The sequence below is a fragment of the Buteo buteo genome, chromosome 7, assembly GCF_964188355.1.
Source record: "Buteo buteo chromosome 7, bButBut1.hap1.1, whole genome shotgun sequence".
Lineage (NCBI taxonomy): Eukaryota > Metazoa > Chordata > Aves > Accipitriformes > Accipitridae > Buteo > Buteo buteo.
The window spans coordinates 45,913,877-45,939,504 of record NC_134177.1 but is presented as its reverse complement, the minus strand read 5'-3'; the positions used below and the strand labels follow the sequence as shown (position 1 = coordinate 45,939,504).

Genomic DNA, 25,628 nt, shown 5'->3' with positions numbered 1-25,628 from the left:
AGCTGATGCACCCATTTGCAAACAATGCACCGGTCCCAGCTCCTAAACAAGCAAAAAGCGGCTCATTAATTCGGCCAGCAGGACCCCAGGGTTGCCCACAGCGACCCCGGCGAGGGGCCGTCCGTCCGTCCTGCTCCCCTTCGCCCGTCCCCGCGGCGGCAGCATCCCCGTGGAGCTGGCGTGTGCCGACCTCCTGGGTCGCTCCCGGCCGGTTACGGCATTGCCAACAGCCCTTAAAATCTGCAGGTTACGAGTAAGTCGCTACCGTTTTGTCGTCAAGTCGTTGGAAAAGTGCCTCTTTAATGCCGCGTGGGTCTGCAATCTCACTAATGACGGGCGATGGAGATTTGCTTAACAAAGCTGCATGCTGTTTTTCAGATCGCGCTGTTTTACCTGTGTGTGTTAGCATGAATGCGGTTGGACCTCTTTGGTGGCTGTCAGTCTCCCAAACAGAAAAACTGCAACTGAAGTTGTTTCCCTTTTTGTAGTAAAACGATGAGATTTTTTTTCTCTTGTACAACAAACGTGGCAAAGTACAGAGGGCTCCCCCCCAGATCCCTCAAACTGAGCGGAGAATTTCACTCTCTGACCGAATTGGATGAGTGAGGGGAGCAGGAGCGTAGTGCAGACAAAGTTCCTGAAATTGTATTATTTTTATTGCATAAGCAACCAGTACCCAAAAAGACAAAAAAAACCCTGCTGCCTCCGTTGGTGCCCTTGTGCTCAATTCCCGTCCCGGTCCTGCCCCTCCCGTGGTCACGCCGGGGACTTGACAATCCCTTCGGATCAATTCCAGTACTAAACACAGAATATTATTGCTCTGCTAAGAGCTACATCAATTTAAACTGCCATCTCTCACCACTTACAACACCTCTTATTTCCATTTTTCACCTAAAGAAGAAGACCTGTTTGTTCTTGAAAACTCGGGCACTTTGGCCTCAGCAATATCCCGATTTTTCAAGTAATAGGATACGAGGTACAAGGCTGGGTATCTGGATTTGTCTGCACTAACACTTCTCCAAAGAACGATTTTGTATCTGACTTGCAGATTGGCAGCCTCTTAATTTCCCCCAATAACTGCAAAGAATCCCGTAGCTTTTTTTACATATATATTTATTTAACACTCTCCATTTACTAACCCTGGTTTAAAAATAAAGAAGGGAAAACCCAAAGCTTATTCTTGCAACTGGGGGAATGAGAAGATTATGGTCTTGGAAAGGTACCGTAGGGTTCAGCACACCGACTCCCTGGTGACCAGAACAGCTCTCGGAAATACCTATTCATGCTGGCAACACAGTCTTTCAAGTCCTTTGATAATTTCTTGCCAAAATTAATAATCATCTGTTCCCATGTATAGAGCACTGATGAACTTAACAATTGTACAATTTTAGGGACCTTTGATTGCAACGGCTTTTACAAATGGATACCATTGAAACGTTACACATGGTTGGTTGCCATCTCACTTGGAGGTATTACAGTATATACCATTTGTACTTTGTGCTAAACTACCATCTCCCCTATATTTACTTTAAGTGAACAATTTTTTATCTTCATTTCGTCTTTCCTTGGCCTTTAATCATTCCTTTCTGTGATTTATGTTATTCAAATCAATCTCACGGGTTGGAAACTGGAAGACAGATCGGGAGCTAAACCCCCCAAAAGTCACATTTTCATACTCAGGACACTTAGTGCAATGGTTTGGAGAGGCAAAAGGCCCACAGAAAAACCAGCAATCCCAGAAACCGGTGGGGAAGCAACCGAGGGCCAGCCGACAGCATCCCGATGGGGATTATAGATCTGCTACCAATGCACTGTCTAAAAATAGGCAAGCCCCACCGCTTTATTACAGAGAAACCATCATTCTTAATTAAGTGCTGTACTAAATATTACAGCTAAAAGATAACATTGTAACTAGTAACCATAGAGCAATTATCAAGATTAAAAAAAAATTAAACCTAAGCAAATTAAATTAAAGACATTACCTGAGTAATGCATCCTTGGATCAATGCCAGTTTCCTACCCTTTGAACTAAGCTCAAGTTAATTAAATGTTTAATTTTTGTTTTAAATTTTTTTGGCCTTTGGCTTATTCATCTTTGCAAACAAATATTCTTACACTGAGAATAGAGTAGATTAGAAAAGTCAGTCAATGAAAAACAGAACTTACTGCATTAAATGGCACAGGTTTACCTCTAGAGCTCTTAGTCCGTGCAGACAAATGTAATGGATGTGACAGATTTTATTTCTCTGCCTTTTGCCCAGCACTACCTGATCAATGTCACATGTTTTACATTCAAAATCAGTGTATGAAATTAGAATTGCAGTTAGTCAAGGGACTGGGAACTGTGGAAAATGTTGGGAGGCTTTAAATTATATAAAAATAGATTTATACCTAAATACTAGCGGATAAAGGGGTTTTCTATTTACTCTTCATCTACCCACATCCACCCAAGATTACCTGAAATCGTTCTGTCAATTAATTTGCTCCACCAAGTAGTATTTTTAATGGGAAAGAAAGAAGTGGCATAAGCACTCTTGCTTTAATCCCAGTTATTATTTGCACGTATCAGTGTATGTTCACGGATCAATTTGTCAGAATCCTTCATGTTTTCTGGGCCGTCAGCCTTTGTAATAACGAGGTGGTACACAAAGCTGGCTGGAGACCTAGGCAGAACATCATAATTCACCCTAATAACGCTGCAATGAAGACAGCGTTCATCAGATTAATGTATTGTAATCATTTTACAGTTACCACAACACATCAAACTGTAACCATCATTTACTGGCCAGTATTAAGACTCAAACCATTAATGACTTAAAAACAGAAAGTGCTTTTAATGTTGCTCATTACTAATTAAAATAGATTTTGAGAGGAGGAAATGAGCCTTATTATTAATTCCTCAAGGACCACCAAGTTTGAAATTTTTATTGCAGCGGTGCATCTGGTCCCTCGCCCACCCCGGCTGCCCCCGCTCCTCGGGGCAGGAGATGAGGATGAGGATGAATTTGGCCGAGCTGCGGGTCCCCGGGGCAGGAGATGAGGATGAGGATGAATTTGGCCGAGCTGCGGGTCCCCGGGGCAGGAGATGAGGATGAGGATGAATTTAGCCGAGCCGCGGGTCCCCAGGGCAGGGACCGGCCGTTCCTGCAGACCTGCGGGGTGCTGGCGGGACCTCACCCTGGGCACAGCCGTTTGGGGATGGGTTTTAGAGGTCACCCCCAAAAACGTGCGACCAGGGTACGTTCCTTGCCGCAGCCAGCCCTGCGAGCGGCCGCCTGCAGAGCTAGTCCCCTAATATTTATTTCCTTCTCAACATTAAGCACCAGCAGGAACAGAGCATTAGAAGCTGAAGCCTCCGTTATAAAATAAATCATTGCCGCTGCAGTGTGCCCGTGTAAAAGTTGTTACCTTTCAAGTACTTCAGCTGTGCCTTTAGAAAAAACTCATTTTACCAACACCGTGTAAATTCCTGGCGTAACAGATGCCCGAGGAACGTTTTTTGTCCTTCCGATACATCAAGTCGCATTTTATTGTTCCTAAACCAGAGTAGCACACAGCTAACCCCAGCCTGCCTGGGAAGGCACTGCCTGCCTGAAGTCCGGGCTTAGCTGGACTCCATGGGGATGGAGCCAGAAAGTCGGGGCAGTAAATTCGTTAAATACACTCTCCCACGGCGGCAGTCCCAGGAACGCCTCCGCTTTTCAGCCGCTTCGCTCCGGATTCCCCCTCGGTGTGGATCTGAGCGCGCCGCGGCTTCGCAAAGCGTTTGCAAACACTGGGCGGGGGGGGGGGGGTGTTAAAAAAAAATCCCACTCGCCCCGCATTAACTCTCGCTCTCCTCCGTGTCCTGTGTCTGCCTTCTCCTCCCCGCAGAGTCTCTCTGGATGTCCAGGCAAGACGGGGCGAAGTTTCTGAACGGGCCCACGTTTGGGTGATCTCATCAGACTTTGAGCACTACATCATCACCGATAACGCAAACAAACTGGAGGTGGCACTCGACGGACTTAGGTTGTTTAAAATCTCTCTCATCATCTCATGAATCTGCTGTACTATAAAAACAACAGCTTTTAAAAGTATGTATATAAAACCCATTTCTTGTTCGTTTTATTTTCTTGATGGGTTCCCCCCCCTCTTTTTAAACCTCTCCAAACCACATTTTTTCGTAGCATTTTGACATAGTCTCGTAGCCACGTAGTTCTAATTCTTTGTGTATCTAGCAAGAGCCTAACCATAGTGTAACTGTTTATATTAAGGGGTTTCTTTCGTTTTTTCTTTCCCACCTCCCCTCCTTCTCCCTTCTGTTTTACGTAGTCGTTGTTGCTTAAAGGATGCTGAGATGGTGACAGGAGTCTCAGCCGCTGGTGCCGGCTCTGCGGCCGCCGAGGGTGGCGGGGGGAGCAGAGCCGGCGGCGGGCACGGTTTCGGGGTGGCCTTGCAGGGCACGGGGGGCGCGGGTGAGCAGCAGGTTCTCTAGCCCTTCTTTTCGTTCGTGGAGTCTTCGTTAACCTGATTCTATCTATTTTCGGCAATAAGGCAAGGACTACAAACTTTTTGTGCGTCCTTTTTCTATAAGTGCTTTTTTTTGTTGAAAGAGGTGATATAAGGTTTTTTGAAATTGTGAATTCTGAAAAAAAAAAAAACTGTAAATACAATTCCATTAACTACATATAAACTATTAAGAAAGAGAAATACAAACCTATTTTTGTGATGGAGTCAGCCTAAGGCAGTTTCTCTATGAAAATGGAAGAAAAAAAAAAAGAAAGTTGTAGACTTTTTGACCAACTGCCGGAGCTGGCCCGCGGGAGTTAGGAGATGCACACACTGTTCAGCTTGCTCCGTAGGCGTGGTAGACCTTCCAGCTCTCCTAGCGTCATACCAGCATCTTCGCTATCAGACGTGCACAGCTTACAAAGGAACAGTCTAGTGGTATTTTTTTAATTTAAAACCTGCTTTTCCCAAGACTGAAAAAGAAGCTACGATTTTTTCCTATTTAACGCATTTATGGTTCAAAGCACACCTTTATTTTTATTTTTTTTTAGTTGTTGTTTTAAACTAGATCAACTTGCTGTCCAGTCATTTCAGCTGCTCTGGGCACCCTGCGCAGCCCGGGCGGAGGCGAGGTCCCTCCTCCGCGCTCGCCTGCTGCGGGCAGAGCGGCTTTAAAGCTCGCATGGTTACCTTTTTTATCCATTACTTTCTGTATTAACAAATTAGGAAAGCAACTTCGGTTTGGTTTTGGTTTTGTTTTGGTTTTTTTTTGGGAATACCTCAGTGCTACAAGTTTCACCCTAGAAGCAACGGAAGATTTTAATTTATTGTAGTTGTAAACAGAATTTAAAAAAAAAATAAAGTATAAAACATCATTGCACTGTGACTGGTAGGGGAAAAACTGACAGTTTCCTATTTGCACATGTTTAATATTTGGCTGTTATATATATGGTCCTCTGTTGGGGGAGGAAACTTATGAAGGATATTTTTTAATTTAATTTTTTTAATATTGGTAAATAGGCCTGCAACAGCAAACTAGAAGTACAACATGGTAGGTGGCATTAAGAACATACTGTAGTGTGGATATATTTCTTCTTTTTTTAACGTAATATTGACAAGTTTTATTAATATTTTTTTAAATTGTTACGTTTATAAATTTGGTACTTTAGGTACAGCCAGTATAAGACACTGAATGCGACATTTGTTAAAAAGAGCTGCTGCACTCCTATTTTTGTAAATTTTACTAACAAGTAGACTAATGTAGACATTCAATAGACAAGGTAGAGCAAGGCATCTTTAACAAAAACAAGGCACCATACTGCTAACTGAAAGGAGAAAACCTTGTTTTTCTTGTTTTTAAAAAAGAATCATGCTTTTTATGTAATATTTTAGGTTTTTTTCTTATTTCAGAACAACCAGGTTTAAGCAAAATGCTGGACGCTTTTTAAATATTGAGACTTGATCAAGTAATAAAATAAATAAAACAATTCTTTAAAAAATAAAAACGAAAAAAAACAACAAACCAAATTCCCTGAAATTCAATGTACCATCAGGGAATTTTTTATTGATATTTTGTCAATGTTGATGATGTACTGTACTACCAGTTGGTTTTCCTCTCCATTCCCTGTCACCTCATAGAATATTCTTTGTTGATCATTGTTGTATGTTAATAGTGTATAAAATGGCTATCTTGTAAGAGTGCTGTCCTGATGCTAGTGTAGTGAATTTTTCCCCCCCTCTTTCTCTCTTCCTCTTCTAGTACATATTGGTAGGTGTATCGTAATTAAGGTTAAAAATTTAGATGTAGTTATTCAGATTTAGGACCAGTAAGGATAGAACTTTCTCTTATTTAAGAAAAAAATGCTAATAATTTTGGGAAGGTTTTCCTTTTTTTTTTTTTTTCTTTCCTCTTTTCTTTGGTTTTTTTCTCTTTTTTTTTTTTTTCTTTTGCTGATCTGATGCGGTTTCAACTAACCAAAGGTCTCACAATGTTAAAAATGCTGGCAAACTCCTAAGGCATTTGTAGATCCCCACCCTTGACTTTGAAAAGGGGATGTGCCATACTACCTTAAATGCTAATGCTAGATATGCAAAACTGGATTTTTTTAATTTATTTTTTAAAAGAGGGAGGCACGGTATATTAAAACGATTTTACTAAGAGAAAAAAAAAATATTTTTTTAAGAATGCTCAGAAGAAATTGCTAATCTGTGTGAATATGTTTTAGATGTTTATATACCTTTTGAGAAGTCCCAGTGGCCCATAGCACAAATGTCGTGGAATCCGATATGTTTTGATGTGGCTACCTAGACTAAGGTTCACGTTAGTCCCCCACTCATCTAGAAATCCATTTCGAAGGGGTTTTTTCTTTCCTTTGTTCGTTCGTTTGGGGGTTTTTTGTAAATTTTTCAGCACAAAGGTGCAGCTCCACCTTTGTTTTAGTCAAGCACAGCGAGCGAAGGATCCTTACAAGGGGTATCGCCCTTTTCTTTCCAAATATCTCAGACGGACCCGCTACCCCCGGAGTGACCAAAAAGAGAGAGATTTCCATCTAGTTGTGTGAAATGGGCGCCCAAAGCACCTCCCCACCGCGGGCAGCGCCGCGGGCAGGTTCGTCCCCTGCCCGGAGCGCCGGGCACCGCGCCGGCCGTGCCGTGGGACGGGTGTACCCCGCACCCGAGGGACATTTTGAGAGGAGCCGTAGGAAGCCACAAAAGCTCGGGTACCCTCCCCCCCTTCAAAATCATGAAGTCCTCTGTGATTGGCTTGATTAAAATGAAGCCTGATCTGTCCTTTTTATTTTTTATTTTTTTTTCTTCTACTTCATGAATGTTCATTTTAAGTTGAATTTGTAGCTTGGACTTTAAGGTAGCATGGCTCTCTTTGCTGTAAGTTTATTTTTTTTCCATTGTACAGCAGCGTACCGCTGGTGAATGTTACACATCTTGCTAGGCTAGTTAAACCATTGGGTAATTGTTGGTAATAACGACCTGAAAGGTGTTCGGATTTCTTTTCTTCCCTGCTCTGAAGCCTAGGATGCTGTTTTCATCTGTAGTGTGAATGAGGGCTAGCGACTCCAGCCACAGTTACCTTCTTGTTTCGTTTCTGCCATTCACTCAATGCAACATAATTGATAATAAAGCAATATAGTTTACTACATTTTTACTGAAGGCCAGCCATGGTTATGTATGATATTGCATATGAAACTGTTTACAAAAAAAAAAAAACAACACTAACTCATAGCTGTCTTTTATGCTATGGAAATGTCTCTTGGGTGGAATTTCCTGAATTATTTTTTTTAGTGGTTTGGTTTGTTTTTTTAAGCGAAATAGTTCAAACAGAAAACTGAAGTTAGTGTAAGGTGAAGAGACAGGATGCATCGAAGACACACCGGCAGATCCCGGTCTGCGCACAGACACTGTAGAGTTTCATACGTACAGAATCCAAGTCAAACCCATTGCCGTGTGCGAACACTACGTGAGGAGATTCTGTAAGCTAAGCAATACTTTAATACTGTAATAAAAATTACCAAAAAAAAAAAAAAAAAAAAAAAGTAGTTTGAGAAAGCAAATCCTCGTGATTGGTTCTCGGTTCCCAAACAGTCCGACTGTGTTGTCTCGAGAGAGCTCCGTGTCCGAGCAGGGTGAAGCCCCGGCAGCCTGGGGGGAAGCAGGACTCGCCCGTGCGCCCGGCTCTCTGTTCTGTACATACTCGTAACACCACGCGTGGGCTCGTGTGTCGCGTCGACCGTCGTAGGTAGCAAATCCCCGTCATTCTCTGTTGTACGAGGTCTGAACTCCATCAGTACTAGGATGCAAGTCTAAGCATTTCAGGTGGTCATAAATGTACCTAAATAAACTATGGCACAGTGGCAGGCCTAGCCCTTCCTTTTATACTTTAGTATGAACTGATGAGAACTTTGGTAGTGACTTTTTTTTTATATATATACATATATATATGTATCTATATATATCAAGCATCTTTCAGGTCTCTGTGTATGGCTTTCTAAAGCCCTGTTGTAAAATACTATGTGGATGGGGGTCTCTCACATCACAGATGTGGAAAGTATAATTTTATATTTGTATTTTCAAATAAATAAGTTTGTGAAAGGTTTCCATCCTCTACTGTGGTCCAGAAATCAATGTGTTTGTCTGACGAAAAAATACAATAAACTGTTTTGAACAGATCCGTGGAGTCCCTTTCATTCGGGGGGGGTGAAACGTTTATTCCTGGGGCGGGGGGAGTGCGCAGCCCCATCGCCCCTCGCCCCTCCTGCTCCCGGGTGGTGGGGCTGGACCGGCGCATCCCTGACCTCGTCCCTGTCCCCGTCCCCCTGCGCAGGGCTCCCAGTCCGGTCCCTCGTGCCGGGCGCTGCCGGGCGCCTTTTTGGCATCGCATCCCTGCCCGGGGACCGCGTCCTTCCCTGGAGAAAGCGTCGATAAGGGGCACAGAGCAGGATTGCTCTACGGCTGCTGCCGACCCCCCCGCAGACGCGTCAAATTGTCGTAAAAATAACCCGGCACAGGAAACATGAGGTGAAGGACATCAGTGACAAGTGTCACCATTTTTAATGGCTTTCACTCAACCCCGTGTTCCTAACCCATGTCCGAGGGGTGCTCTGCAAGCCTTCCCAGAGGTGAAGAGCTTTCCTCTGCGGCTTGGAGATATTTCTGTCTAGGTACCTATCAGTGTATCTGTTTATCAATCTCAGTGTGTCTTACAGAGATACTTGGGGTGGGGAAAAAAAAAAAAAAAATCATACCTGTTTTGTCCTTCCCATCCCTTTGGGGGACCGGCTTACCTTGCCTCAGAGGGGAGGGGGCAGCTGGCTGGGGGACACGGAGCAGCATGCCTTCGGAGGGAAAACAACCACCAAATTTTCTGTAAACAGCAGCAAACCAATCCATGTGCCTTCGGGGGGACGGCTGCGGGAGGAGAAGGAAGATGAGTCTGGAGGGTTTGTGTTGGTTTGCTCCACAGACCCGGTTTTCGGCTGTGCCACCTGGCAAGGTGCCGTGGTAAAGGGCAGGAGAGTTTCCCAGCCTGGTTTCTCCTCATCCCTCCCTAGATTTAAGGTTTCTGAGCAACTTTACTACCTGGGAAGGCTGGATCCGGCCACCCCCGGGCCCTGCCAGGAGAGGAGAGCAAAAAACTCACCCGGGAAAGAAGGAAAACCAGCCCCAACCTCCCCGTCGGGGGCTGAGCTGCGGGTCCCTGTGACAAAAGGCAGCCGAGCCGGGACGTGAGCTCGTCCTCTCCGCGGCGGCACAAATCCCATTCCCAGGAAGGGCGGCGGGTGGGAATATATTCCCAATCCAGTTAGATAAATTCCTCGGCCACACTCGCCGTTTATTTATTTCTCATTAGGAGCGACATGCGTTGTCTGGCTTCCCACCCTTTTCACAGCTCAGGTATTTCACCAGAGGATATTTTACTTTGGCACTTGGAGCGGACCGGAGTCAGTTCCCCCCGCCCCCTTTTATATTTTAAACATTCTCGTTATTTTGCCCAGGATGACGCAAGGTCTCGCCTGGAGGTCGGGATGCGGGTTTGGGCTGGGATGGAGGGAAGCGGTCCAGCCCCACCGGCACCCACAAACCTCCGGGTCCCGGTGGGGGGGATGGCAGCGGGGGGGGCTCAGCCAGGAACGTTCCGGTGAAGGTCATCGCGCGGCGGGATGCAGGACGGGCTCCTCTCTGGAAAGCAGTCAACACATCAAGCCCTTAATGGGATTGATGATTAGTGGAGCACCGAGGGGAAAATTAGATTAGAAAAACAAATGAAAATAATTTCGGAAGTAGTGTTTATTCGGGGTGGAAGGAGCTTCCACTGCGAGGGCTGCAGGAAACGATTTGACTGCAATCCAGAAGAAAAGGAGCGCAGGTCTGGAGTACATTAGTGTGGTGGGAGGCCGGGAATAGCAGCCACTTAACCCTGTCATTCAGCAAACATTAGTGAATTATGAGTGTATTATATGTTGGGTTATGTGTTTTGTGAAAAGCCCGGAGGCCTGCTATATCTGCACTAAAATGTTAGCGGGGGTCTGTGTCAAAATGTAAATTTTTATACCGACTCCGGAATAAAAATAAGATTTTGTGTTCGCCTCCCAGCTACTGAAATCAAATTGCAGCCAAAATCAGAGTTGTAAAATAAGCAAAAATTTCCCTTCCCTGTCAAATTAGTGCCCCGATAAAGAAAACAAGGGATATAAATGTGATTTGCTTCCTTTCCCTCCTGTCATAAACATTTATGACCCAGCCGTAACGACGGGTTTCAGGAGGCAGCCGGGGCTCTTTGGGGTTTTGCAGCGGAACCCACGCGGCGGGTGTTGGGAAGCCCATGCCGCGGCACCCACGGGGGACGGATGAGCCCCCGCATCCCTGCATCCCCATCTCCATCCCGTGCCCCTGCCCCAGGGACCCCAGCCCTGCGCCACGGGAGCACGGCTAAGCAGGACCCCACTGCAGAGGCGGCTGTCCCGGCAGTCCCGGTGATATTTCCCGGGTTTATTCACCTGCGGCGCAGACGTTGCACCCTCCGCCGTTTCGGCAGGGCTGTGCGTCCCCCATCAGGCATCTCGAGGCTGCAGTTTGGCAGCAGAAACCAAGCCAGCATTTATTAATTACGAGCTTAAGCACTTCCTTTCATGGCTATTTACAAGGGCCTCCTAATTATTAATAAACAATAATAAAATAGAGGGGTTTTAAAGCTCATTTGTTCCGCAGAGTACTGATCCCTGTGGCAGGCACGAGCCTGGATGCCACCCGGCGCACGGCCTGAGAGTGCTGAGCACTGAAACCCTGATTATAATGACAACAGGCCCCCCCCCCAAAAAAAAAAAAAACCCAAACCTTTATACTAGTCTGCATTCAATTATTTTAAATATCATAACACATGAACAATTACAGCAGGCTCCACATTTCGAGGGTGCCTGGCTGCGGTTTTCCGTTGGTCATGAGGTGACGGCAGCTCCTGTGTATAGAGAGATACTTGTAATTCATTAGCTGTTTGCAAAGGGCACCGATACTTGACTTCATTTCTGAATCAGTCGAAGGCTGATTTCCCTGCTATTTACCTCCATGGCAGCGGCTGTAATTAGCGGCGGCGCAGGCTCCCACGGGCCAGGCTGGCGTCTGCCGCTCGCATCCGCTGCTCGGTAATTTCTTGTCTGCAGGGCGAACAAAGAAAATTAAAGTTTCTTTTTGGTATGAGTGAAAGAGCCCGGTCCTCGAAGCCCTTTTTCCCAGGGTGGCAGCGAGCGCTGGTCACCAAACCCCATGCACCCGCCTTGACCTTACCGATATTAAAAACTAAACCACGACGGGGTCGGGGCTGGCGATGCTCGGGCGCGTTCCCATCCACTGCTGCTTTTTCCTGCAGGAGCAGCCGGCAACGGCCCCGCAGCCACGGATCCTGGGGACCAGCCGAGGTGCCGGCGCGGAGCCGGTGGCGGTGACGGTGTCCAGCCCGCACCCCGCTGCTGCCGTTGGGTGCTAATTGCCGTGACATATTGAGTGGCACTCGCCCGGGGAGCGGGCGAGAGGAGCCTGCGCACCGCTCCCGCTCCCTAATAATTACTGATTAAAAACTAGTTAAAAAGGCAATGAAGACTGAAACGTGCATTAACCGAATGACCCCCATCTCGAGCCAGCCGCCGAGAGACGGGAGCGATTACGAAATCGTCACTCGCAGCATCTCCAAACACTTAACAGCGGCTTGAATTTCCCCGGGATTTATGGTGATGCTGGGAGGCTCGGCCGCACCGCGGCTCTCCCACCCACCGTGCTCCGCTGTGCCGGGGCATCGTGGCAGGAACCGGGGGCCAGGGCGTCCATCTGCGTTCAACCCGTGCCGTTCAACCCTTCGCCGCCTCGTTTTCTAAGCAGGCAAGGGCACGGTGAGCAGTGTTAATCGTTCACCTGGGCAGGAGCAGGCTGTGCATCCCGCTGCGGGCATCCTCCGGGGGCACTGCGCTCCTTACAGCTCAGAATTTCACCGCTAACCTACCCCCCAAACCAGGGGCTGGGGTGCCCGTATGGGTACCGCCGGCTGATTTGGGGTGATCACCCCTGCCGCCACTTCGGGGCACCTCGGGACCTTGCTTCCCACCAGCGTCCCGTCTTTTAATTTCCACTAATTTGAAGCACGGCAGTGAGAGAGACCTAAAGAGCTCTCACGTGGTAAGCGTGCAATCGGATGGAGTTTAAATAAACCCGGGGGGGCGCACAGCCGAAAGGAGGGCTCTGGTCCTCGCTGCTTCGTGGGATGCACACGTGGTCCTGGAAATCCCCGTGCCCAGGGCAGCGCCGCCCGGGCTCCCTCCTCCTGTCCCGGCCACGTCCCGGGGCAGGGAGGGAGGCGAAGCCCTGTAATGAAAAACCAACTCGACCATGCGCTTTAACGGGTAATAACAGCTTCGTCCCCAGCTCCAGGCTGCCACGGAACCGAGGTGGCGTTGGCCGAGGATTCAGGAGGACAAGCGAGGTGGGAAGGGCACTGCCACCTGCCCCTCAACGGGAAAATAAAGAGAGAGGCAGTTGCTGTTATTTCTTACACTGTAATTTAAAAAAGTCTACTGTGTGGTTTGGCAAATTGGACAAAATGAGCCTCCTTTCTTCTCCAGCTCATCCATCGGCACCTCGTGTGCAGCGGCTGTGCCAGCCACCCCAGCGCAGGGACCGGCCGCGGGGAAGAGGGCTTTCCAGAAAGAGTCTGAATTAAAACGGTTTTTCCTTCCCGACTACTGCACTTCACTCGCGGCTCCTGACAGCTTTGAAAAGGGGCCCAGCTGAATGCATCGTTTCATATTGATTTAGGGTTTTTCTTCCCTGCCCTGGCAGCTTTGCACCAAGGGTGTTGCCACGAGAAAGGCCACGCTCACCCTGCAAAGCCCCACGGCAGGCTGCTCCGGAGCCCTCCCCGAGTGTCCCCGGAGCCGTGGCGGTGGGACCAGTGCCTTCTCCTACACCTCAGGTCCACCAGCTTTAATTCCTCCTGCAGCAACCCAGCCTGCACGCCCGCCTCGCCGGGGTGATGCTCCCCCCCGGGCTCCTCCCGCTCCTTTGCGCCCAACTTTTTCAAGCCCACTCGTCACAGAAGAAGAAATCTTTTGCTTGTACGTGCTTAAGCAGCTGCCTCTTTGACCGTGCCTTGGAGCAAGCGAGTTTGAATCAAAAAATATTTAGCGTACATCGCTCGCCCACCTCCCTCCAGAGCCAGGGGACCCCCCAGCCCCATTTTGCAGAGATGCCCGTTGCACGGCCGGCCCCAGCGCTTCCCTCACCCCCCCAATCCCTCCAGCATGGCCAGGGCTGTCCCCCCGGACCGGCCGGGGCACCGGTGCCCTTCCAGCCCTGTGACCCCCTTCTGCCTGCTGGCTCTGTCACCTCCTGCGTCCAAAGAGCACCTAGCACTTGGGGACACAGATGCAACATAAACATTAGCAAGAATAATAAGCACAAAAAAAGTACTTTTGCCTTTTTTTAAGCCTGCGGTGCATTTGAGCCACTAATAAAACTGCTTAGGATTTATACAGGGCTTTGCATCTTCAAAGCAAGGCAGTATTTTGTTCCTCCTCAGCCCCTTTCATCCAAAGATCCAAAGCGCTTCCCACCGTTCTTTCACCACCTTTTGATGGGTGGGGAATTCCTCCCTTTTATCTTGAAAGAGAGAGCCCGGTTGGGGCTACGGCTCCAAACCCTCCCAATCGCCTGCGGTGGAGCCGGAGCCACATCCCATCCCATCCGTATCCCTGTCCCCCGCCCCAAAACACAGCACCCATGCAAAGGGTGCCTGAGCTGAGATGCTCAAAGCACCCCAGAGGGATGCAGCACCCAGAGCCGGGCTCAGCATCACTGCCCAGACACCCGGCTCGAGCTGCCGGTGAACCCCCCGCAACAACACCGGGGGGCTCGGGGCACGGGTGGCCGCTGGGGCATTAATAACCCGACGCTGACAGCACACTCCGGTCCGAAGGGCACGCGTCCGAGCTGTCAATATTGATAGTCGTGACACTGTGTAAATGCAACCTCTCCGCTTTATGCCGCGCTGGCCCTATCGATCCGCGCGTGCGGCAGCGCCAGGAATATCCCAGGAGCGGGGACATGAGTAGGTCAGACAGAGGAAGGTCACCGAGGCAGCCCAGCCCCGGCAAGAACCGTAACCCTTTGCTGCACCGGCAGCCTTGGAGCCCAACCGAGGGTCCTCCTGGCAGCTCGCGGTGAAAAGCCTACCCTGCACACCCCCCTGTGCACTGCGGTTTGCATCAATCAAAATAAAACTAGGTCCCAAATGCAGCCCGTAGCGAGCGGGGAGAGGAAGGTGTTCCACCCCGAGCCTTCGGAGACGGTGCTGAACAATACTCTGCCATTAGCAATCAGCATATCGGCGCGGCATCGCGGCCCGCTTCATAGAAAATCAAGAGGCAAAATAATTGAGTCAATAGTGATACGAAAGGATTGCTCCTTCAGCCCTATTCTTGTGCTAACAATTCTTTGGCAGGGCTGAAAATTCAAAAGCTCGGGGAATCAAAAAAGAATTGATTTGATTCAGAGCTTCAGCTTGGGCTGTATTTAACACATCATTTTTGCTTGCTCTACATATAATAGAAACTGTTTGAAGGCAGAAGAGCTGCCTTCTGCAGCGGAGAGGCAGGGGAGAGCAGGAAGCATGGGGGCAGCGGAATATTCTCGATTTGCTGCTTTTTGAAGAGCGGCTGGACCCGCAGACAGCTGACGGACCCTCCCCAGCAGTGACACCCTCAGGCTCTGAGCCCCCCGAGCGTCCCCCGGCGCCGGCATCTGCTGAGTCCAGCTGGGCCGGTGGGTAAAACGGGACGAGAGAAAATTAAGGGAAGCAAGTAGTGATGCGGATCGGTGCTCCGTGTCCTCTCTGCTTCACCGGAGCTGGCGCCGCTTCCATCCATCAGGCTCAAGGGCAGCCGCTGCGGTTTAAGGGCGCAGGACGCGACACCGGGGACGTTTCCCCTTGCGAGAAGGCAGAAGGTGCCTTTTGATCCCTCCCTTACCCAGGCCCTGGCATGGGGTCACAAACACCTTCCCCCTCGCAACCAAGTGGCGACAACCAAAAATGCACGATTCCTACCCAAACGGGTGGCGACGCATTTATGTCAGTGCAGGCTCGAGCTCGCCGGCAGGTCGGTGGGGGCTGCAGCACCGGTCCCCGTTTCCTTCTCCCTTCCCAAACCACCAGCTCCCCCGATGGCAGCAGCCGTCACCCAGCACCGTGAAAAAGTGGCAAGGGCCAAACCAGGCTTCATTTAACACAAATGGAGGAGGCGCGTACCCCCCCACCCAGACAAAGGAGTCGCAAAGCACCTCTCTGCCCAGGAGGGATGGGATGGGATGGGATGGGATGGGATGGGTGCTGCTGGGACCCTGCAGCATCCCCACGGGAGCGTGGCACGCCGCACATTGCTCCCCAGAAAAAACTTTCCAAGTTAAACTCTTTGCGCTGGGAAGTATCTCTGACAATTATCTACTTTTTGGCAAACGCCCAAATATATTTTCTTGACAGCTGAAATCTTTTTTGGAAGCTCTTCTTCCCCTGCTTTTTAGCTATGAAAAGGGGCACAAAAAACGCATCCTGCTCCTCCATCCCGCCCGCACCCCGGTTACAGCAAAGATGAACCAGCAAGTGTGCAGTTGCCCTGGATTCCAGAAAACGGGATGGCAGTGACCACTTGAAGAGGTCCAGAGACAAGAACAACTGCCGCAATCCCCTACCCAAGGCTGTGCATGTACAAAACACAGGCATGCGTCTTGGAGAAGGCGTTAGAACATCAGCAACACCAAGGCAGTTCGGAATGTCCAGTCTTAAGCACTTTCAGAAAAATTTAAAGTAACTGCAGAATAAAAACCAGTACCAAACGCCCCGAGCAGGGGAAGGGGCAAATGCTGAAACCATCCCAGCAAAGCACATTTCTCTGCTCACCGTGTGGCACATAAAAGTCTTTAAATTCTCCATGCAGGAGCCCCTGCCCCCTTAAGGCCGTTATACCCCTAACGCAGCCCGGCTGTGGCTGCTGACACAGCGGGGACACCCAAACCACCACCCAGGAAGCTGATTTGATGTGTTGACGAGCAAGTCATGTTGCTATAATAAGAAGTGTTTATTTGAATAATAAGGTCAGGGAGTTAAGTAGTTGGTATTCCACTCATATGAAGCAGTTTGCACAGTGTCACTAATAATTAAAGGGGTTTTTTGACTAATCTAGTTGCTATTCCTAAATATACTCTACTCTGTTCAAGAAACTCATCAAAGCAGCGAAGTGATCTTCGAGGTTATTAATCTCCTTTGCTCCACAGCTGGAGCAAATTTATTTGCTTGAATTAGCATGTAATAAACTTATAATAAAGCTGCCATATCCCTCGCTTTAGAGATATAGTTTGTGTAATGGGTAGTTAAATCTAGGTAATGTAGCAATAGTCTTTAGGCTCAGAGATCAGAGGAAAGAAAAAAAGAAGTGTATTGCTGTGTTATCCCCAGTGCTGGGGTTGCAATGGGATTTCTTCCAGGTCAGGCTTCCAGGAAAAGTCAGCCTTGTTAGAGACTGCCAGAGGGAGAGGGGGGAAGAGTTTTCCCAGTGGGAATCCCTGGCTTTGGCACGGAGGCAGCATTGCTCCAGCCCCCATCGCCCGACGCTCCTGGGCACCTGCAGGAGAAGCTGCTGGACCCCACCAGTCACCCCCGTCCTGGTTTCAGCTGGGATAGAGTTCACTGTCTTCCTAGTAGCTGGTGCAGTGCTATGGTTTGAGTTCAGTATGTGAAGAATGCTGATAACACTGATGTTTTCAGTTGTTGCTCAGCAGTGTTTAGACTATAGTCAAGGATTTTTCAGCTTCTCATGCCCAGCCAGGGCACCTGACCCAAACTGGCCAACGGTGTATTCCATACCATGGGACGTCCCATCTAGTTTAGGAACTGGGAAGGGGGGGGCAGGGAATCGCCGCTCGGGGACTGGCCGGGTGTCGGTCGGCGGGTGGTGAGCGATTGCCCTGCGCATCGTTTGTACATTATTTCAATCCTTTTATTACTACTGTTGTCATTTTACTAGTGTTAACATTATCATTATTAGTTTCTTCTTTTCTGTTCTATTAAACCGTTCTTATCTCAACCCGGGAGTTTTACTTCTTTTCCTGATTTTCTCCCCCATCCCACTGGATGGGGGGGGAGTGAGTGAGCGGCTGCGTGGTGTTTAGTTGCTGGCTGGGGTTAAACCACGACACCCCCAGAGAAACAGAGCTCAGTGACACCGCAAACCCAGCCGGGTGTCCCAGCATCCTGTTCAGTCTCCTCTCAACCAGAAAAACCAGGAAGATTTGAGAGCTATTTAGCAACTCGCTCAATATCGCGAAGGAGGGATCCCCCGCAAACAGGCAGGTACCTTCCCCAGCCACGAAAGGAGAATTAGCCCCCAAAAAGGCATCCTCAGGGCTGGCAGCGAGGGGCAAAGCCCTGGGCACAGCACCCACCGTGCAAAGACCTGCTGGAGCGGCAGCGGGTGCTCGGGTCGGCACCAAACCCGCTAACGCCAGCAGGACGCGCGGAGATGGAATGTTTTGAATGGGGCTGAACTTGGCGCAGGGTGTCTAAGTAAGAGGAATTAATTTGCTTCAGTTCACTAAGTTGAGCCTTTGTAGGTTGCTGTTTCCCTCAAACAATAAATCCTCTCGCTGCTTCTTCCTGCGTAACACTTGCTGCACGATCTTTCAATAATAAGAAATGGGCAGATGTAGACTAATGTGGGTAGATATCAAAGTTCAGCTGCACAGGGAAGGTTGGCCCCCACCTTTTCTCCTCAGAGGTTATTATTCACAGAGCCTGGGCAGTAAATAATTTTTCTCTCTTTCCATTTTAGCCCTTTTCCATTTTTGCTGGAGCTGTTTTGTGCTGGAGAAGGGCCTGGGCATTAGCCAGAGGTGTCAGAGGTGTTAGACAAGGTATTAAGGAGGTGTCAATTTTGAAATAGCTGGGATTACAGAAAAGTCTAAATAAGGTGTAAAATAAAACCAAAGGTGATAAAGTCGTTGATAAGAAAAGCTGGAGAAAAATAGGAGTGCAATTATTTTTCATCCTGGTTGTTCACTCTCGCAGTGCATTATCTGTGGCTTTGCAAAGACTTAAGTAAGATTTTTTTCCGGTATATGGTATTCTCTCCCAGCAGTGCTGCGGCTCGCTGATGCTTGAACAGCAGCAGAGCAGCCGGCACCTCCGCACAAACCCATAGGCACCGCGCTGGAGCACTGCGTGCTGAGGAGATGCTAACGGGCTGCGGTTTCCCAGTAAGCCATACTGGGTTTTTGGAGAAGGCTGCCCAAACTGGGCTTGTCCTGGCTTTCTTACACAGCAATCCAGCCAGACAAGCAGCGTCTGACAGTATATGAAATAAGGATGTGAAATTCCCACACCTGCTTTGCCAAACCTCGGCTGCCCCATCTACATGTTCATAGATTGTCTCGGGTTTGAAATAAATACTCATTCCAGGCAGATTTCCCTGCTTTTCAGGTCTTAGGAAAGATCCCATCCAGATTAGCTGGCTGTGGTCCCACGGGGAGCAAAGCCCAGCATCTACCCAGCGATTTCAGGCCATATTTTTGCAATCCATCATTTATTTTCCTGTACAAGACTCCTGTGGATGATCAGTTGGAATTGCTGATGTTTCTCTTCACTCCTCCTAATTAACAAGTTTTAAATTCATAGCTTTTAAAATAATAAGCACTGGAGCATCTGTTCATTATATTCTCCAGGACGGATGCCCCTTCCCAAACACCATATGAGTTTCAAGAAGCACTGAATTCCCCTTCCCCCAAAAAATATCAGTGTTACCCTGGGGAAGGTCTCCAGCATTAACCCGAGGCGCTTTTTGCCTTTGCCCCTCTCCATAGCTTGACGTTCCCCACTTGCTTCCCCGCAGCAGAAGGCTGGGTTGGCACCCACCCCTCCGCAGAGCAGGACGCTGCCCACCCAAAAATAACACTTACGAGCTTCTGCAGAGCCAACGAGGCCAGGGAAGCACCAGGACCACGTCCCTCCTCCTGCCCCACCACGCGTCGGATGCAGGTTTCGCTCCTCTTCCCAAATCCCACGGCAGCCTTCGGCTGGGCTGCTGCCCTCCCCGGAACAGCGCGTCCCATCGGAACAGCACGTCCCATCGGAGCGATGGGACCCCCCCGTGCACATCCAACCCCGGCACCCAGCCAGCCCTGGGGTCCCAGGGAGACCCGGGCGAGGGGTCCCTCCCTGCCAGCCCACCCACATCCAGCCCACACACCCCACTGACTTTCTCCCCACGCAAAGCAGCCTCAACAGCCACCTCCTCTCCAAACAGGCTACCACATTGCTGAAACACCCAGAAATCTCCCAGGCAGGGAATGCTGAGCATTCAACAGTTGGAAAAAACATGTATTTGTTATTAAAACTACCTCCAGTCACACATTTCTTTCCCTCTGACACATGCTTCTACGGCTCCACTGACACCCTTTTCCACCCAGAACTTAAATATACCACCAGGACACTTCAATGTCTATTTGCAAGACCGCTGCCCCAGCCGCAGCAGAGGCTGGCCCACAGCCTGACCTGCCGCCCACTCCATCACCCCTCAACCTGAAATGGAAACGGTTCAGTGCATCTCAGGAAGGCTCAGCATCTTTGAAGCCAGAGGTTTATGTTCTTCAGAGAGAGAGGGACTGGGATGCAGAGCCGTGTTAAATGCTCGCCTTGCCCCAGGGCTCGGCCACGGGGACGCTGGAAGGGCTTACCTGGTAAAGTGAAGAAAAGCATCTGCTATAAATATTGCCGCAGCAAAGCTCAGCCTTTGCCCGAGAAGGTGCGAGGAAGTCAAACAATCCATCGCTGGGGGGTTTCACCTTGGCTCTGCCCTCTGAAGGCCAAGTGCAGGGCTGACCTTGCCGCTCCAGCGCTCTCCCAGTGTGGAGGACCCCCAACCAGTGGCAGCGATGGACCCCCAGACCAACCCTGCGGAGAAATGCACATTATTGCAGGAGGGAGGGGAAACGTCTCAAGGAGTGACATGCTGAGCAACAGAAATTATTCACTTACTGCATGTCAAAGGGCAATTATTTAGTTTCCATGTCAGCTCTGGCATCAGCTCGTCCCTTTGGGGGTCCTTCAGACACCCTCGTTGGAGCGAGCTCAGGCGATACAGCCCCGCTTGCCCTTCCCAAAGTGCCTCCATCAAGGGTTGGTCCTGTCCACCCCCAGCCCAGGGACCTGCCTGGCTTTTCGGGGACCGTGGCTGCGCTCACATCAGCCCTGGGTCAAGACACAGGTCTCGGAGCGCCCGGTGGGTTTTGCATTGCGGTAACAGGGGATCCAGCACTTGGGGCTGAGCATCTCATCGTGGCGGAGCCATCCCAGCCCCGCGGAGCTCACCACCCAAGCAGAAGATGCCCAAGGATGGGTTTCGCCACACGCTGCCTGCCAACGGATTTGATTTTCGCGGCAGCTGGAAGAGGGAGGACTCGCAGCTCTCCCGCCTGCCACGGGCTTGCCGTTTGACCTCAGAAAGACCACCGCCTCGCCTCCGCCTCTTCGGTGTCCGAACCAAACCCCTTCCTCCTCAGCCAGAGGATGGGCAGAGCCCTCGCCCCGCAGTGACCTGCTGCAAGGGGACATCCCTGACCTTACCGGGGAGCTGCCCACCCGCCAGCCCCCTCCTCTGCCGGTCCTTATCCAGGGATCGAAGGGGCCTTGCCGGGGAGGACGCCTGGGCTCCGGAGGCTTTTGACCTTCGCAGGACACGTGCTGTCACGCGGTGGAGAGCGCAGCCCTCGCCGCCGGAGCCACAGCCCTGTATTGTCTGGGCTGGGAAAATACAGGTATTTGAAGAGGAGGGTGTTGGCGAGGGCCGGTCTCTGCCTGGCTGTCAAATCCAGCTGTCACGGCGAAGGGACTCACCTTCTCCGGCAAGAACACATCAATCATCCTGACAGCCCTTAATCAGGCAGAAGGAGCTTGCTCAGAGGCTCGGCAGAGGATGGAGGGCGCGTGCTTCCCCCCCAACCCTCCCCGAAGGCAGGCAGCAAATTGTGTAGGGAGAAAAAAAATAATGCAAGAAATGATTCCGGATGGCAAATCAACAAATTAGCCTTGATTACTATCCGGGTCTCAAAAACCTTCTTTTTCTCATGCTCGTCAGCTCTATCTGTCGAACCATTTTGCTCCTGCAGCGTTTATTCCCGCGCCGGGCGGCTGGAGCTCGGTGCAGCATCCCATGGGGGGACCACCCCCAGGGTCCCAGGCAGGGGGTCCCCACAGTGCTCCCGTGGGACCCTCCTCCGGCAGCTGGAGGCTCAGCGGGGCCACCCACAAGGACGGAGGTGTCTTTTGAGGAACCGAAATGGTGCAGGAGGATGCAATGGTAGAGCTCCGCCAAGACTCCTCGACTCTGGGCTTTGAAACTAGCAGCCCTTTGTGCAAGATAAAAACCAAAAAGAGGGGTTTTTTTTCAGTAAAAATACAGAGGAATAGTTCTAGCGAGGGGAAAAAAAAAAAAAGTTATTTAAAAACATGTTCATCTGCAATTCTTCCACTGCCTTGAAGTGTTATTAACTGATTGGGTTTCATCACATCTTACTCGGCTGCCGCGGAGGCTGATTGTCCCATATTTGCATTTCTCTTGGACAAGCAGCTCTGCCGAGCTCCCACGCTCCCGGCCCCCCCCGCACGGCGGGCACAGGGCCGTGCTCCCCAGCCCGAGCCCCGCTCCTGCGCTCTGTGCCCAGGGACGGCAGCGGGAGCTGAGCTCCGTCCTACCACAGCTACGTCGTCAGGAATATTCCTATAAGGATTCCCAGGGTCTGTGGCCATCCGGGGGTGCCATCACCCAGGGCTCCCCCCTCGCTCGCAGCCCGGGAGCTGGGAAGCAGCAGCATTTCAGACGTGAACTTTTTGGAGTTAATTTGTTTTGATTCTTTTAGATGGCACAAAACTGCCAGGCAGGCTGACATCAACAATGAAGGCGTTTTAAAAAATGGATGAATACAACCAGTAGATGGATGTGCTGGTCAAGTACAACCCGGGCGAGATCAGGTACATGAGCTTAGCGTACCTTCCCTGGTTATAGTCTTCATTAATAACGTCTTTACTCTGAAACTATTTCCATCATCGCAGCTTTGCAATATATGCCACAACGCAGCGCACCGCATCCTGCTGCTATTTCAATCTTCTTACAGAGTAAGCAGCAAAATAAGTGAGATTAAAAACCAACAGAAACGAACAGCCTTCAATTTGGCGGGGGGGGGGAGTTATTAAAGCATATGTTACACACTAAGATCCCGGGCAGAGGAGAGGCAGGAGGGGATGGGAGCGGGCTGCGATGGGAAGGCAGCAGAGGCACCGCCAGCCCCACGGGCACCCCAGCACCTCCCGGGACCCAGCGGGTCTGGTGGGCTCATTGCGCGGGGGCCATTAGAGGGGTGACATTAAATAAACACGAGCAACCTGAGGCAGGTGCCCGCTGGAGGGGCTGGAGACCCGTCGGTCTGATGGGACCGTGCCGAGCGCAGGGAGGGGCTGCCGGGAGCATCCCAAACCTGACCCCCCCGGCGCTGCACCCCCCGGCCCCAGCAGCTTCTGCCGCAGCCCCAGCGCCAGAGGAAACAAGATCAGACACGTACTAAATCTGTGCTTCGCTCCGCTCGTCCGCCAAAGCCCATCTCCAGATCTACGGATGGAAAGTATTTGCGCGCGGAGAGCGTAGGTGCCGGTTGGGCAGGGATGAAGCCCACCCGCTTCCCAGCACGGTGCACGGCCCCTATTGCCACCCAGAACCGTCACCACCACCTCTCACTGGGGAAACCTGAGTTTTGAGGAGCGAGGGCAGCAGCGGCGTGTCGCGAGTGCTGCAGATCGCAGGCAGCGCATGCCCGAGGCAGCTCTTCAGCACTTCGGGGTGGTGTAAAAGCTCCTTGAGATGTCACAGCCCCTCTCCCAGGGTCCCCAGGGATGCCGCTTTCATTACCCAGCACGGGAAACTGTCTTGGCTTTTCAGGCAAGAGGTGCTAGGAAAAAAAACCACAAGTTACTATTAAAAAAGGCCGAGGGAGTGACTTGTTTGCCCAGGTCCGCGTTAGCCAGGTCTCACGTGCGCCACGTGAACCGCTCCGTCGCGGCACACGTGTCCCCAGCCCCGCCAGCCCGGCAGCGTGTGACCCGCCACGGGCTGGGCTTGTCACCCAGCGCGTCCCCAGCGCCCCCCACCCTCGCACACACCACGCGGTGGAGGGAAGCGGCAATATTAAGTGGCTGATTTACATAGTAATCTGCAAGGGGAGAGATGTTCGGGGCCGCAGCTCAGCCTTAATCATAACACTTGTCATATTTGTGCTTCCATTTGAGGGGGGGAGGAGAAGGGGAAATAAGTCCTTATTATTTTGCACACGCTATTTTGTAGGAAAGCAAGGACTTGCTGCAGCAAATTAGACCCAGCATCCACCAGCATGACCCCCACTGATGCCTGGATCCCAACAGCCCCCCCCAGCACCACTGCTGCCCGTGGCATTCAAGTCCAACCCCATGGGGGGGTCCCACCACCACCACCTCTGCAGTGGGGTTCTCATCCTTCTGCCCCTGCACCCCTCCTGGGCACCCCCAGCCCCCCGGGCAGAGGGACAGTGCAGCCCAGCCCGGGGTATGTAAGCAGCAAGGGGGGGGCTGAGCAGAAAATTGCCAACGTTAAAGTTTTCAATAAAATGGCTGGTGTCATTGCACAGTCACAGGGATGGGCAGCTGAGGTCGCACCCATGGGTGCCCCCGCTCTCCTCACCAACACCTCACCGACGCACCGTTTTAGCAATGCGTTTCCACTTTTTTTTTTTGAAACATAAAAACATTCATATTTATGAACAGCGCTGTCACTGCCATAGGTTGTGCTCCTTTTCCACATATGTCACAAGCTGTTTTCATTTAATTACACAAAATTGAGCAAAGTTGTAGTAGAATAGTTAAATAAAGGGGAGGAAGGGAAGTTAATTTCTCCCCATCATATAAGCAATTGCAAGAGTCTCCTTCTCCTTGCAAGGGCTGCAGGGATGGGTTAAATTCAGGGCCAGATCCATGGTCGCCTCAAGAGGAAGGGAATAAATCTGCTCACCACCCACCAGCACCGCCAGCCCCACACCAAAAGCCTGGGGGTCACCCCTGGGCTCTGCGATGCTAAGCTAAGAAACAATAAATTTAAAAGCTGCTGTTTTGCCTTTCTAACCGCAAAGGGGTGCAGAGTGGCTTGGCCGTTGCGGGTGAAATCTGAATTTCAGGCAAAGCACTGCAGCTCCAGGAGCCGGTGCCTGTGGCAGAGCCGGCACCGAGGCACACGGCACAGCACCGGGTCCTGGCTTCCCTTGAGCCCCGGTGCAGGGCAAGCTCTCCTCCCAGGGACTCAGGACCAAACCTGAGGGACCCAGGACCAAACCTGAGGGACCCGGGAGGCGATGGGTGCCTGCGGGTGCAGCCCAGGGACATCAGCAAGGCGGGAGCCACCGCCTCGTCCTGCTTCTGGCCCTTAACGATCCGGGCTGTGCAGTTTCTTTTTCTCATTTAAGCCTGAATTGATTTTACGTAGACAAGCGCACGGGGAGCTCTGGCCGCATACGCGCCCCTGGCCGCTTTGGCTTCGGCGGAGCCATCCTTCACAGCTCCAGCCCATAAACCGAAGAGTCCCCGCACTCAATCCCATGGCCCAGGTGCTCTCGTGATTGCTGCATTTGCAACCTGAATCAACGCAGATCAGCTATTTCAAACCTGTCAGCTCTTATTAATGTAGCTCGCAGCACGAGCAAACCAAGATAAAACAGCAATTTCATTAGTCTCTATGTGCGCGCGTATTGCGTGCATGCATAATGTCCCGCTCCGGCCTCGTCGTGTTGGGAGATTAATAGATCACAGCCAGAATTTGGGGGTGGGGGAGAGAACCCAGCCCGGTTCCCAAGGGCTGGGACTGCAGCATCCCCGAGCAGGCAAGCGGCACAGCACCGGGGAGGCTCTGCAGAGCACCCGAGCCCGGTGCAGGTCGTGGAGTCTCACCTGGAGACAAGTATTAACCTCCCAAAATAGGCGTGCATCGATGCCCGTGCTGCAGGGGTATGCGCGGGGGGATATCCCA

The 25,628-nt window shown here is 50.7% G+C and overlaps 1 protein-coding gene across 19 annotated transcripts in view; it reads left to right on the top strand.

Moving 5' to 3' along the window:
- Window positions 1-4,087, top strand: part of MSI2 (musashi RNA binding protein 2) — a 255,284-nt gene extending 251,197 nt beyond the window's left edge. For 15 of the 19 annotated variants that reach the window (XM_075033009.1, XM_075033013.1, XM_075033016.1 and 12 more), the window contains one exon: window positions 3,874-4,087. Coding sequence is in view for 12 of the 19 variants with exons in the window: in XM_075033030.1 (XP_074889131.1) it covers window positions 3,874-3,935 (62 nt within the window). In the remaining 7 variants the exon portion in view is untranslated. Of the gene's footprint in view, window positions 1-1,391; window positions 1,470-3,873 lie in introns of all 19 variants that reach the window. The other 4 variants (XR_012651119.1, XM_075033008.1, XM_075033021.1 and 1 more) reach the window with 1 other exon arrangement.
- Window positions 4,088-25,628: the final 21,541 nt, after the last annotated feature.